Source organism: Chelonoidis abingdonii, chromosome 11, assembly GCF_003597395.2.
Source record: "Chelonoidis abingdonii isolate Lonesome George chromosome 11, CheloAbing_2.0, whole genome shotgun sequence".
Classification (NCBI taxonomy): Eukaryota; Metazoa; Chordata; order Testudines; family Testudinidae; genus Chelonoidis; species Chelonoidis abingdonii.
The window spans coordinates 37867833-37880677 of NC_133779.1; the positions used below are offsets into that span (position 1 = coordinate 37867833).

The 12845-nt window shown below is 52.6% G+C and overlaps 1 protein-coding gene across 1 annotated transcript; it reads right to left on the bottom strand.

Annotated features, from left to right (window-relative positions):
- Positions 1 to 1103: 1103 nt before the first annotated feature.
- On the bottom strand, positions 1104 to 6829 carry PRSS57 (serine protease 57). The gene is made up of 5 exons (XM_032763190.2): positions 6575 to 6829; positions 5637 to 5790; positions 5113 to 5257; positions 3181 to 3441; positions 1104 to 2321 (listed from the first exon to the last, which is right to left on the bottom strand). The coding sequence occupies exons 1-5, from the start codon at positions 6615 to 6617 to the stop codon at positions 2169 to 2171; spliced, it is 756 nt and encodes a 251-aa protein (XP_032619081.1). The 5' UTR covers positions 6618 to 6829; the 3' UTR covers positions 1104 to 2168.
- Positions 6830 to 12845: the final 6016 nt, after the last annotated feature.

A 12845-nucleotide genomic window follows, 5' to 3' on the forward strand; every position in this document is an offset into this window, starting at 1 on the left:
CCTGCCCCTCCATGCCAGGTGCACCAGGTAGGCTCAGCAAGACAGGATCAAAGTGTGGGGGGATCCAGATGTGGATTGAATGGCTTCTGGGTGGGGCAGTCTGGGTGCAGGTGGCTCAGTGGGGGATTCGGGTGTGGGGGGGATCTGGATGCACAGGGGCTTGTTGTGGGTGCAGTGGTACTGGGACTCTGCAGGGGGGCCCAGATGAAGGTGGTTGGGGCTGGGTGTGTGGGGGCTTAGTGGGGTGGGGATCCAGATGCAACTGGTTGGGGCTTGGTGGGGTGGGGATCTGGGTGCGGGAGGCTCGTCGGGATGGTCCAGGTGCAGGGGGAGTTGGGCTTATCGGGGGGGGGGTTCTGAGTGTGTGTGGGGGGGTGAGGCTTGGCAGAAGGGTCCGGGTCTGGATGCACAGGGGTTGGGTGGATGGAGGAGCAGCTCCCTGTACAGGGATCCTTCCTCCTGCAGCTGAGGAGCAGTGGGTGCAGGAAGCACTGGGGGGTGAGTTTGCAAAGCTCCCTGCAGCCGGGGGAGAAATCAGGGGGTGGGATGCCTGTGCTAGTCCCTGATGCCATGAGACTCTCTCTTTCTTTGCAGGGTAGATGGACCCTGGGACTCTCCACTGAGCTCTGTGGGCTTTGCATCAGGCTGTAAGTAATGCAGCCAAATACGCCCCGTGCTGGCGGACCAGAGAGCAGCAGATCTCTTATTGCGCTGCAGACATACAGGTGAGACCTGCCCCCTTTACCTACTGACCTCCAGCCCTGCTCAGCTCCACCCACCCGCTACCACAGAGTGCAGCTGGAGAGTCAGTGCTCCTGAGGATCAGCTCCAAGGCTTGCCCCAGCTATCCTGGTGCAATGAAACCCTTCTCCTCAATTCCTGCCAGTGCAGAGGGCTCACCCCATGCGTGCCGGGGCCGCAAAGACTCTTGCACATGTGGCTGGGGAGAGGCCTGGGCAGGCTCCTTGTATGTCCATGCAGAGCTAGCCCCAGTCTACATCCCCTCTGCCTACATCTCAGTGGCTCCAGCACACTGCCTTCTTAGGCTGGAAATCTCCAAAGGCAGCAGAGGCAAACAAACAAGGACCGAGTTTGGGGAGGAACCCTTTATTGAGGAGCAGAAACAAAGCAGAGCGAGCAGCGATGGCCATTCCAGCTTCTCCCAGTGACGCGTTTATGTCCCTGCAGGGTGATGGCTGCAGGGATACTAGAGAACTGGGCAGGTGTCCATGGAGCATCTGCCAGGTTTTCAGGTGTCAGCAGAGCGGAGGTTTGTAAGTGGAACGCTCCAGCATTGCAGGCCTAGAGGCTGATACTGCTCAGGGGAAGAGTGGGGCCCATGCTGCCTTGTGGTGGCTGCCTGGGCCAGCCCTGTGAAAGGGGTATCAGTGTAACTCTGGCCAACAATGCAGGTCCGTGTCACCGCTAGTGGCTGGGCTACATAGAGGTTTGTGAAGAAGACACAGCAGTGGCTCTTCTAGCGCCGTCCATAGAGGCCTCTATGCTTCGATCCAAAGGTTGCAGGTTCAATCCTGCCCCCGTGGGCTGTTGTATTACATCAAGCAGCACATGAGACTGGGGTGATGATCCTCCAAGCAGCCTGGGAAAGGCCACGTGTCCTTCTGTACACCCATTTCGTGAGGCCACGTAGGACACGGAAGTGTGGGGCCAGAGGGGTACAATGCTACTGCAGAGCTAGGCTTGTCCTGAAATACCTCAGGCGAGATGATGGGTATCACCTCTCTGTCCCTTTCCCCTGAGCATCTCCAAGCACTTCACAGATACTAACCCATGAAGCCTCCCCCAACAGCCCTGTGAGGCAGGTACCTTTCTATCCAGGTTACAGATGGGGAAACTGAGGCACAGTGTGAGGCAGGGACTCAGCCAAAGTTCACTCAGTGGCCAAGTGGGAATAAAACACAGAAGCCCCAAATTCTAGGTGCCACTACACCACATGCCCCCCCACAGAGCTGGGAATAGAACTCATGAGTCCTGATGCACATCCCCTCCCGCCCCCCATCCTAAACACCAGACCCTACAGACTTTATAATAAAATTCACGTTAACTGCCCAATAGAGAACAATCCTTCCCTCTTTTTCATAGTCCCAACTTCCCCCTCTTCGGAATCCCTGTCACACAAGGAGCCCCCAGAGCTCTTGGCTCCAGTATTAAAAGCGCTTCAGAACGTCGTGGACCCAGGAGATGTACTTGGAAATGCGAGTGTAGATGTCTGGGTACCTGCGATTCCCGCACCTCTGCCCGGAGAAGGAGACTATGCCGTGTACCCTGCCCCCACAGATGAGGGGGCCCCCGGAATCCCCCTACAATGCAAGAGGAAACCTGTTAGCACAGGACAGGCCTGGCTAAGTCTGGAGGAAGAGGAAAGTCTCAGGGAATCAAAACTAAGCCTGGAGCTGGCCCTGTATCACCTTAGACAGAAGAGAAGGCTCAGGACTGTATTGCAGTGACTATAAAGGGAATTCTTTATTGAATGATGCTCCTGGACACAGATGGACCCTGGGGTTCTCTCTGGCTCCCTATTCCCCTGACTCCTGGCCTGGCCTTGAGAGAGACAGTGCTGCTGCCTGCACTCCAGATAGCAAGCCCCTGGTGTGGGGAAAGTTTCTGTGGCAGTAGCTTTACCAGGTATGGGTGTTGTCGATGTGAAAGGCCACAGGGCACTATTCCACAACACTGAAGTCTAAAAACCACTTGGGTGACTGGGCGGAAACTTGAAGTTCTGGCTGGAACCAGGAGGAGAACTTCAATATTGGAATTGGAGTGGGCATGGTACTGGTACTGCAGGTGTCATGGCTGGCACTATTTTGGGGAAGATCACAGCCCCAGCTATGGGCTGGCACCAGAAGCAGCTTCAGGCTTCCCTCCAGAGCACTGCCATGGCTGGGTCTTGCCCCAGATCCCTAAATGGCCCCTTCAAGGGCTGAACTCACAACCCTGGGTTTAGCAGGCCAATGCTCAAACCACTGAGCTATCCCTCCCCCATTTTTGTCCTGCTTTGAGCAGGGGATTGGACTAGATGCCTCCTGAGGTCCCTTCCAACCTGGATATTCTATGATTCTGTGCAAAAAACCCTAATCAAACTAGTGAAAACCTTGGATGGCTGGGTCTGACACCGTGGGCTCAGCAGGGGTGCCTGAAGGAGGAGGAGAAAGCGCTTACCGAGCAGACTCCCTGGAGGGTGCTGTTAAGGCTGGCGGCGCACAGCATGTCCTTGTTGACGTGACCCACCCACAGCGCCTTGCAGATCTTCCTATCCACGATGGTCGTCTTGGTCTCCATGAGCTCGGTGGGGATGGTGCCAAAATTGGAGGTGTCGCCCCAGCCCAGCACTCTGCAGACGACCCCAGGAGGCAGGTCGGTGTTGGGTTTGGGGAGCCTGATCCGCTTCACAAACTGGTTAAAGATGGCCGTCGTGTTCAGCTGGGGAGAGGAGAGCCAACATGACCTGTGTTAATACTCGGAGGGGCGTCTGTCTTGGTTGCTAGTGGCTGAATCTGGAATCTTCTTCCTTAGAGGTTTTTAAGGCCCGGCTTGACAAAGCCCTGGCTGGGACGATTTAGTTGGGGTTGGTCCTGCTTTGAGCAGAGGCTTGGACTAGATACCTCCTGAGGTCCCTTCCAACCCTGATATTCTATGTAAAGAGAGTTATGAGCCTATACTGTCCCCTAGCTAGTGGAGCGGGCAGGACAGGCTTCGGCTGTCAGCAGGCCCTGGCTTCAATCGCTGCTGGGGGACGGTGATACAAACACAGCCCTGTTTCTTCGTTTATCCACACCCCACACCCGCAGCTCTGGTTTTGCCTCTTCGAATGCACAGGAGCCTGTCTCAGCATCACATGCTGTTGAAAGCAGCAGCCCTTGCAGTTTACCCAGCACCTCCTGTTTGCTTAGGTTGCTGCCTAGATGTCATGCAAGGAGAACACATTGAATCTGATCGCTGCAGGGTTCGGGTCAAGCCAGCGATGGTGCAGCCATGCATCCTTCAGAGCCTCTGCTCCCTGCACGCACTGGGGCCAAACCCAGCCTGGCTGCAAAGCCGTTGCAACTCCCCTAAAGCCCCCAGACTGGCAGCAGGGTGGAATATATATTTTTCCAGAGCTGTAGTGCCCCCTAGTGGCTGATTTAGTTATTCCTGTCTGGAGATGTCCTAATTCCACTGCACTGGTGGCAGCGACTGATTTTTCCATTCCCATTCTGACCCACATCCTGTGCCACTTTCGCACAGGAGACAGGGGCTGGTACTGGGGCTGCTTCTGTCCTGCTGCTGGAGAACTATGTCGGGCTGTCCCACTGCTGCCATCAGAAATGCCCTTTGCTGTGTCCCGGGGAGCCCGGGAATTTCTGTCGCAATAGACCCTGGAAGGGGAACAGCGGGGATCACACCATGACGGTGAAACCTACTCCATTTTTGTCCCTGTATTTCACTTCCTCCCCCACAGCCTCCCCTAAGGCCAATGCAAACCACTCATGTTCCTTTGAACCCACCAGCTTTGAGCGGCTCTGATCTGCGCCCCATACAAATACCTGTCTCCCAGCTCTGTAGGCTGCACCCTTGATGTGAACGAGACATCAACAGATTAGTCATTTACCCCTCTGGGCAGTGTTTGCTGCAGTGGGTCCATTTCAGCCCTGCTGTAACCTCTGCTGGCTTTAGTATGGTGGTCATACTATGGGGAAATTTGAGCCTGATTTTCCAGTGGGGGTGGGGGATGGAAGCGTAAGGAGCAGAAGATGGGAGTTTGATTCCCATCCCCTGGGTAAGGTTTGACCCCCAAAAGAAAATTCTCTCTAAACTCTGAGAATTTTGGAGCAGCTGGAGGTTTTCATGAGGGTTGTGAACTTCTCTCTTTCCCCCCAGGGATCTAAGGAAACTCATAGACTTTAAGGTCAGAAGGGACCATTATAATCATCTAGTCTGACCTCCTGCACAATGCAGGCCACAGAATCTCATCCACCCTCTCCTGGAACAAACCCCTAACCTATGTCTGAGTTACTGATGTCCTCAAATCATGGTTGGAAGACTTCAAGCTGCAGAGAATCCTCCAGCAAGTGACCCGTGCCCCACGCTGCAGATGTGACAAGGGCAACTCACTTCCAGCATGCGGATGTCATTGTGGACTGTCCGGGCGTTGAAGTGCGGGTGCATGATGGATTCCCGGATGCTGAAGATCTGCTGAGAGGCCTCCTGGTATTTTAGGGAGTGAGCCCCCAGCACGATGCGCACGGCGGGGGAATGTCTGAAACACATGGTGAGAGGGATTGAAATCAGTACGGGACTGGCTGCTTGGTGCAGGGCTGTAGCCAGGAGCAGGCTGGAGAAAATAAGGGGATGAAAGCACAAAATGGGGTGTATGCCCACCCAAAAGGGGCAAGGGCTGAGCTGCCCCTGCTGGGATTTGAACCTGTGTCCCCAGTAGGGGTAGAGATTTCAACTAGGTGCTTCGGTTTTGTTGGGCTGGGCTAAGGGCACCTGGGAAGGTCCCTGAGCTGAGCAGTGGGGCAGGCTCTCTTCCACCCCTTGCACTGAATGTCAGGGGAGCAGGGTTTATTTTACGTCCTAGGGGAATGCAGCCATCAGGGCCAAATGGGCCCCCCCCCCGAAGCGCCGTGACTTACCTGGGAATCACACAGTGAGCTGCCGTCATCACCCACTTGCGCCAGACCAGGAATCCCCCGCAGACATGCCGACCGTCCAGCTGGATGGAAGCAATGTAGGGCCGGGAGTGGGGCTTGACCTCCTTCCCCCCGATAATCCAGCTCCCCAGGGCACCTGTCCCAAACCAAACAGCTGTTTATGGGGAGGGAAAGAATCTACCCTCCAAAATGGATGATCTCGAGGTGGGGCTAGGCAAGGATTATCCTTGGAACCACAGGGCTGTGGGAATGGCTGTGTCAGAGCATTGGGGGGACACACCAGGGGCTGGATTGGGCAACCCTGACTCAGATGAGTCACCCCTTAGGGGTCAAATCCGACTCTCGCACGTGTGGGCGCGGCTCCATTCACTTCCATAGGGGCTGTACTGGTGGGGAGGAGACATCTCTCCCCCAGCCTGCGGCACAGACCCTACACACACCCACGGTCTGGGGGAAGACACTGGGATTAAAGCTCAACCATTCCTGGCTCCCAGACCCAGGTGGAGGACATGAGCTCAGCCATCTCTCTAGGCACTTACGCTCATGAGCATGGGGGGAAATCCTGGCCCCACTACAGTCAATGGCAATTGTCAGAATGCTGCTTGACATTTAAAGCATTTCTCTTCACACCTCCCTGGGAGGCAGGGCTCTCATCCCTCCTTTTAAACCGGGGAAACCGAGGCATAGAACTGAAGCAACTTGCCCGAGATCACCCAGCACATCTAAGACAGTGCTAGGAATTGAAGCCAGGTTGATACTCTAACCACTAGGCCATGCTTCCTCCTCCTATACTTAGCCACCCATCTCAGCACCTACTTCCTCAGCCCAGGAGCTTCTGAGCTCAGACACCCTCGCCTCATGGGTCCTCCCCACTGAGCCCTTACTTCCCCAGAGGGGCATCATAGGCTGTTTTCCTTTACCTGCCGGGATGAGCACAAGGAGCAGCAGGCTGGAGTTCCCCATGCTGTCTCTGCTCCTTCACACTGGGGGAGGATGGTGAGTGCTGTTGGCTGAGGCGCTGGGGGAGAGGGTTAAGTAAGGGCGGAGGGCATGGGAGGGTCTTGCGATGCCACTATCCCACATAGCTAGGTTGCCGCTTGGCTGTCCGCCTGCCCTTCTCGACTTGGTTCCTCTTCAGTTTGTGGGCTTGTGCAATCCCTTCTCCCAGCCCCTGCGGGAAGAGCCCAAAGGGAGTAACCTCAGCGTTCATGTAACGGCAGGGGGGTGATTTAGACAAACAAAGGGGGCAGGGGCTCTGGGCCTTTGCAGGGAGCGGCTGTGTTATCGGGCAGCGCAGAGGCCCCAGCCAAGGGGTTCTGCAGACGTTATTCAGGAGCTGGCTGATCACAGGGGTCCCATCTGGCCTTGGAATGGAAAAGTCAAAGTCCCATTACACAGGGTCCTGCCCACACAAACAGCGAGGAACAGTCCCCACCCCGAAGCGCTCGCAGTCGAAACAGACACAGGATTCTTATCCCCATTTCACACAGTGGGACCAAGACAGTCCCAAGGAGAGTTGGGGGCTGCCAGGAATTGAACTCTGAGCCCCAGAGCAGCCCCCAGCACTCACTGCAAGACAGGGAGGGATGCTTTAATCTCATTTTCTAGCTGACAGCCCCTGAGACAGAAAGAGGCCAGGCTCAGTTTCAAGACAAACCCTGGTTATCTTTCAAAGTGAGCCTGGCCCAGTTTATGGGGTTTGGTGGAAAACCACCTCTCTGAGCACATGGAGGGAGGGACTGTCTCTTCCCACATGTCTGTACGGCACCTAGCGCAAGAAGGCCCTGAGCTGTCTGGCTGCTCCTGTAATACAAATAATGATTGAAAAGCATGTGACTATGGGAGGCTGCATTGCCTACTGGTTAGGGCACTAGTCTGGGGCACAAGATGCCTGAGTTCTTGTCTGACCTCTGCTACTTACCTGCCGTGTGAGCTTTGCCAAGTCATTTCCCTTCTCCATGCCTCAGTTTCCCCATCTGTAAACATTAAGATCATGAGCCCAGTGCCTCTAAGGTATTTAGGCACCTAACTCCCATTGAAATCAGTGCGAGTTAGGTGCCTAAATACGTCTCAGGATCTAGGGCCTGGTACTTACGCCCCTCTGAGAGGCTAGAACAAGTAGAATAAACTCTTAAGACTTTCCATAGCACCTTTCACTGTAGTACCACAGCTCACAATTCTCTGCATTTTCCCCCCAAACCAAGGTGAGACTTGGTGGGTTTGGCTCAGTTTTACTTTGTATATAAAACCCCCCACTCCAAACCAAATTTAGGGGCTAGGATAAAAATGGGGAATAAGACCATAAGGATCAAAACTAAGGAGACAGGATTACCATGGACCCCAGCCACACCCATGGAGCTTCCAAGACATCTAGTCAGTGGGTGATGTCTGCACGTGTCAGCTGGAAGCAGACAGTCAGCCTGCCAGCCTCACCTCCACAGCATGAGGCTTCTGCAGTCAGAATTTGGCTGCAAGCATGAGGCAGGATGGGATCCAGCTTGCTTTGCCAGAGCTGCACACCCACTGCAAGCTAAGGGAGGGAGCCATGATAAAGTGCCCACCTGAGAACTTGGGACCTCAGAGAGCAGTAGGAGGTGTACAAAGAGCCCGGTTTTACACAGATGCTCTCCTGGCTCTTATAGTGGAAGAATTTTACAGGTTTGGCCCACAGAACAAACCTGAGATCCAAATTTCAAATCTTCCCCAAGAAGTTTGGACCCAGAATTTTATTTCCGTTAGAGAAATAACAGACTGCTGTGAATTTAGGTTCCCTGTTCAAATGCACCTGCAGATCTGACAACTTGGTTCAGCTCATTATAGAGATAAGGGCCAGCTGTGAAATTTGGCTCCAGCTTCCAACCCCACCCATTGGTGAGGATTTGGTCCAGTCCAGCCCATTCTAGAGATAAGGGTCAGCTGTGAAATTTGGATCCCGCTTCTAAACTCACACGCAGATCCAGGTTTTTGGGTCAGCCCATTATAGAGACAGGAGAAGTGGGTGAAGGATTTTCCTGCCAGTGTTTGGGAAGAGGTTTGTATTCTGGAGATCTGTTCCTATCTCTGCTGATTGGCTTCAAAGTCATCCAGTGTTCTTAGGCCTCTAAAAGTGGAGTAATTCAGGCTCCTGCTCTGGACTTAAGGTTTGATGCTTTCACCATGTGGATTTCCCAACCTAGTGGTGGTTTTAGATTCACCATCTTGGTTTCCTGAGTCCGTTTCTTAAAGGAAACCGTTGTGTTGAGGGAGGGTTGGGGAAAGCCCAGACTTTCCTGGCACCCAAAATTTCTTTCTCCTCCCATGGCCACTGCTTCCCCTGGCTTCACGCAGTATCCAGCCAGCAAGATCATACACTAGATCGAAGTGCTCAGTAGAACACCTTGCCTCAGCTCCCTGCTGGCAGAGACACTGCTGTTTATTACACACTTAGCCATCGCTGTTTGTTTAGATACTATAAATGCACCCACAGCCAACCCAAATTGCAGTTGCTGGGCCACCTTGGTGCTGGTAGGGATAGAAACTCAGGTCTGCCTGTTTATGCAAGCGGCTGAACAGTTCTGATTCCCTCCAACAGAGGCCGGGGCTGCCCCATACAAATGCACCCTCCAGTCCTTAAAACAAATGGTTTCAGTTCCCAAGGAACCACTGTCACCTGCTGGGGGGGGGGTGGGGAAGGGACATGTTCTCAGGCAGCCCTGGGGAGCTGGGTGGCTAATGGGGGACGGGAGAGCTCTCAGTGGTGGAGGTGGGGACGGACCTTAGCACTGCACGCCCAGGTGGGGCTGTGATTTGTAGCCGAGCATTGTCATAGGCGCAGTCTCAGTGGCTGTCCAGCTGGGCTTCGTGGGGGAGAGAGTGGACGTCCAGTCGCCTTGTTAATAATAATAATGCTCCTGTCACCAGAGCAGCTGGATGCCCCCGCTGAGGTTAGGGCCTCAGTGGGCTTGGTGCTCCGCAGGACCCTCGTGAGGACGGCGCCTGCCCAGAGGGCTGGCAGGATAAATACACAGGAGTGGGAAATACTGTCCCTGGTATTTACCTCCCTCATGTATTTATAGCATGATCACATCCCCTTTCAGCCTTCAATTTACTGCGCTAAACCTGCCAAGGTCGTTCAGTCTCCTCTCATAAGATAGGACCCCCCCTGATCATGCTAGTAGCTCGTCTCTGTAGCTGTTCCAGTGTGAATTAATCTTTCTTGAACATGGATGACCAGAAGTATGCACAGTATTTCAAATGAGGTCTTACCTGGGCCTTGTTCAATGGCATTAATACTGCTCCATCTGTACTGAAAATGCCTTGCCTGATACATCCTAGGATCGCATCTGCCTTTTTCACAGCCACATCTCATTGCTGGCTCATAATTGTCCTGTGATCGACTCACCCACCCAGGTCTCTCTCCTCCTCTGTTGCTTCCAACTGATGAGCCCCAGCTTGTAGCAGAAATTCTTATTATTAGACTCTAAGTCTATTAGATCTTGCAGTCGGTACTGCTGAATTTCATACCATTATCTCTCCAGTCTTCAAGGTCATCCAGATCTTCCTGCATAATATTCCGATCCTCCCCTGTATTGACAATGCCTCCCAGCTCTGTATTGGCAATACATTTCAGTACAGGGCCGGCTCCAACTTTTTTGCCACCTCAAGCGGCGAAGAGGGGGAAAAAAACTGCGCCGCTTCATTTTTCGGTGGCAATTCGGCATCCAGACTGCGGGACCCGGCACCGAAGACCCAGACATGCTGCCCCATTCCATTGGCCACCCCAAGCACCTGCTTCCTGCGCCGGTGCCTGGAGCCGGCCCTGTTTCAGCAGCACACTCCTACTTTTTGTGCCGATGTCACTAATAAAAATATTGAATAGGATTGGTCCCCAGACCAACCCTGCAGGAACTCCTCTAGTCCAACAATTCACCTTTCAGAGCAACTTGTCACCTTCTCCCCTTTAGCCAGTTTGTTATGCACTTTACAATTCTTGTATTAATCCCCCTCTTCTCCACTTCGACTAATAATTTCCCATGTGGTATCAAGTCAAATGCTTTACTGAAGGCCACGTATATTCGATCTACTCCCTTTCCATCTCCTGTATTGAAATGTATTGCCAATACAGAGCTGGGAGGCATTGTCAATACAGGAGAGGATTGGAATATTATGCAGGAATATCTGGATGACCTTGAAGACTGGAGAGATAATGGTATGAAATTCAGCAGTACCAAGTGCATGTGTTCCATCTCCTTTCCTGTTTACCTCCATATCGTTAATCCTTTTTTCCTTTACAATTTGTCCCAAAGCCTTGGATACTACTGAGGTCAGACTCAGAGGTTTCTAATGGCCTGGATTCATTTGTTTTCCCATTTCTTAAATATACATTTGACATTAGCAATTCTCCAGTGATCCCACCGTGTTGTACTACCTCCAAATAGGTAGATTTATTAAGAATCCTTACTACTGGCCAAGCAATCTCGTGCGCCAGTTCTTTCTGCATTCTGGGAAGGCAATGATCTGCCCCGCCCTGCTTGGAGTTCATTAAGTGCTTTAAGTTTTTCTTCCACCTCAGGGGGAAATTTCTGTTTTTGGACACTCCTTTCCATCACCTGTCCTGCCTTCATGCCTGTGTTCCATGTTCTCATCCTTTTTGAAAACCATGCAAAGAATTCAGTTGAATTTTGAGGCCACACCTAGATTATCTTTAATCTCCTTCCCATTCACACTGCATGGGGCCCAACCTCAGCCTTGCTGATTCGTTTTTTATTTCTGTAACTTAAAAAACCTCTTCTGATTTATATTCATTTCCTTGGCAAACACTAATTCAGCTTGACTTCTAACAATTCTCCCTTTATCCCTACGTTTGCTAACTCCCAAATGTTGCTGATCAATCCTTTCTTCCACTCCCTCCTGGCTATCCGCTTACTCCAATAACCTTTTTGTTGCAGTTCTTCATCCAGCTGGGTCTGGAGACTTTCCCTGCAATTTTTGCCCCTCGTGTGGGATGTAAATTTCAGGCCCTTTTTGCACTGTTGAAGAAATTCCAAAGCCCACTCCACATTTCGGCCCTTGAGGTCTTCAGTAGCAGAGCAGGGAATAAGCCCTCCATTTCTTGAGTCCCAGCCCAGTGTTCTGTCCACTAGGCCACACTGCTTCCCTTACTCGTTGCAGGTGGCATTATGGTCTAAGTATTTCTTTTCAATTGCCCGTGGTTCATATGGTTCACATCCCAACAGGGTCAACTCCTCCCTCCTGTGGAATGGTTTTTTGGATGATTATTGGTATAATAGCGGCACCTAGAGACCCGAACTGAGCTCAGGGCCACGTTGTGTTAGGCTCTGATTATTATCCCTGGGTTCCATAAAGAGAAGCTGAGGCCCAGCAAAGGGAAGAACCTTCCTTAAGGCCATGCAGGGAATCTACCGAGGTCAGAAATGCAGCCCAGCTCTTCAGAGCCCCGGTCGACAGCTCAGCAGTGAGGAATTGAATGTTCTGAAGGTGATTTGGTTGAGAACTGAGCTTTGCCCTATTTCCTTAACCCAAATTTCCCCTCACGTCCCCCCCCCCCCGTTGTGCATGGTTTTAGCTCCCTCCCTGCCTCCTCAGAGGTGTCTGCATTTCTGACTTTGTACGGATATAGTGCAGCGTGCTGGGTTCCTTCTCAGCTCCTGTTTCTCCACCCCAGAGGTGGCTGCATTTCTGACTTTGTATGGATATAGTGCAGCGTGCTGGGTTCCTTCTCAGCTCCTGTTTCTCCACGCCAGAGGTGGCTGCATTTCTGATTTTGTATGGATATAGTGCAGCACGCTGGGTTCCTTCTCAGCTCCTGTTTCTCCATGCCAGAGGTGGCTGCATTTCTGACTTTGTATGGATATTGTGCAGCATTCTGGGTTCCTTCTCAGCTCCTGTTTCTCCATTCCAGAGGTGGCTGCATTTCTGACTTTGTATGGATATGGTGCAGCAGTCTGGGTTCCTTCTCAGCTCCTGTTTCTCCATGCCAGAGGTGGCTGCATTTCTGACTTTGTATGGATATGGTGCAGCATGCTGGGTTCCTTCTCAGCTACTGTTTCTCCACTCCAGAGGTGGCTGCCTTTCTAGCACTGTCCGAATAGGGCTGGTAAAGCACGCTGGGGATGCAGGGAGCTCACAACTTTCATTTCAGAGCACCACCACCGCATTTCCCAGGCGAACTCGGAAGGGTGGCTGCGGTCG

Bases quoted from the DNA above. Each gene is read 5' to 3' on its own strand.
- PRSS57 (XM_032763190.2), bottom strand. From the start codon at position 6,617: ATGGGGAACTCCAGCCTGCTGCTCCTTGTGCTCATCCCGGCAG. The intron at 3,442-5,112 runs GTGAGTTGCCCT...TCCTCTCCCCAG, and splicing joins ATGACATCCGCATGCTGGAA to CTGAACACGACGGCCATCTT. The intron at 2,322-3,180 runs GTAAGCGCTTTC...CTTGCATTGTAG, and splicing joins CCCTCCAGGGAGTCTGCTCG to GGGGATTCCGGGGGCCCCCT.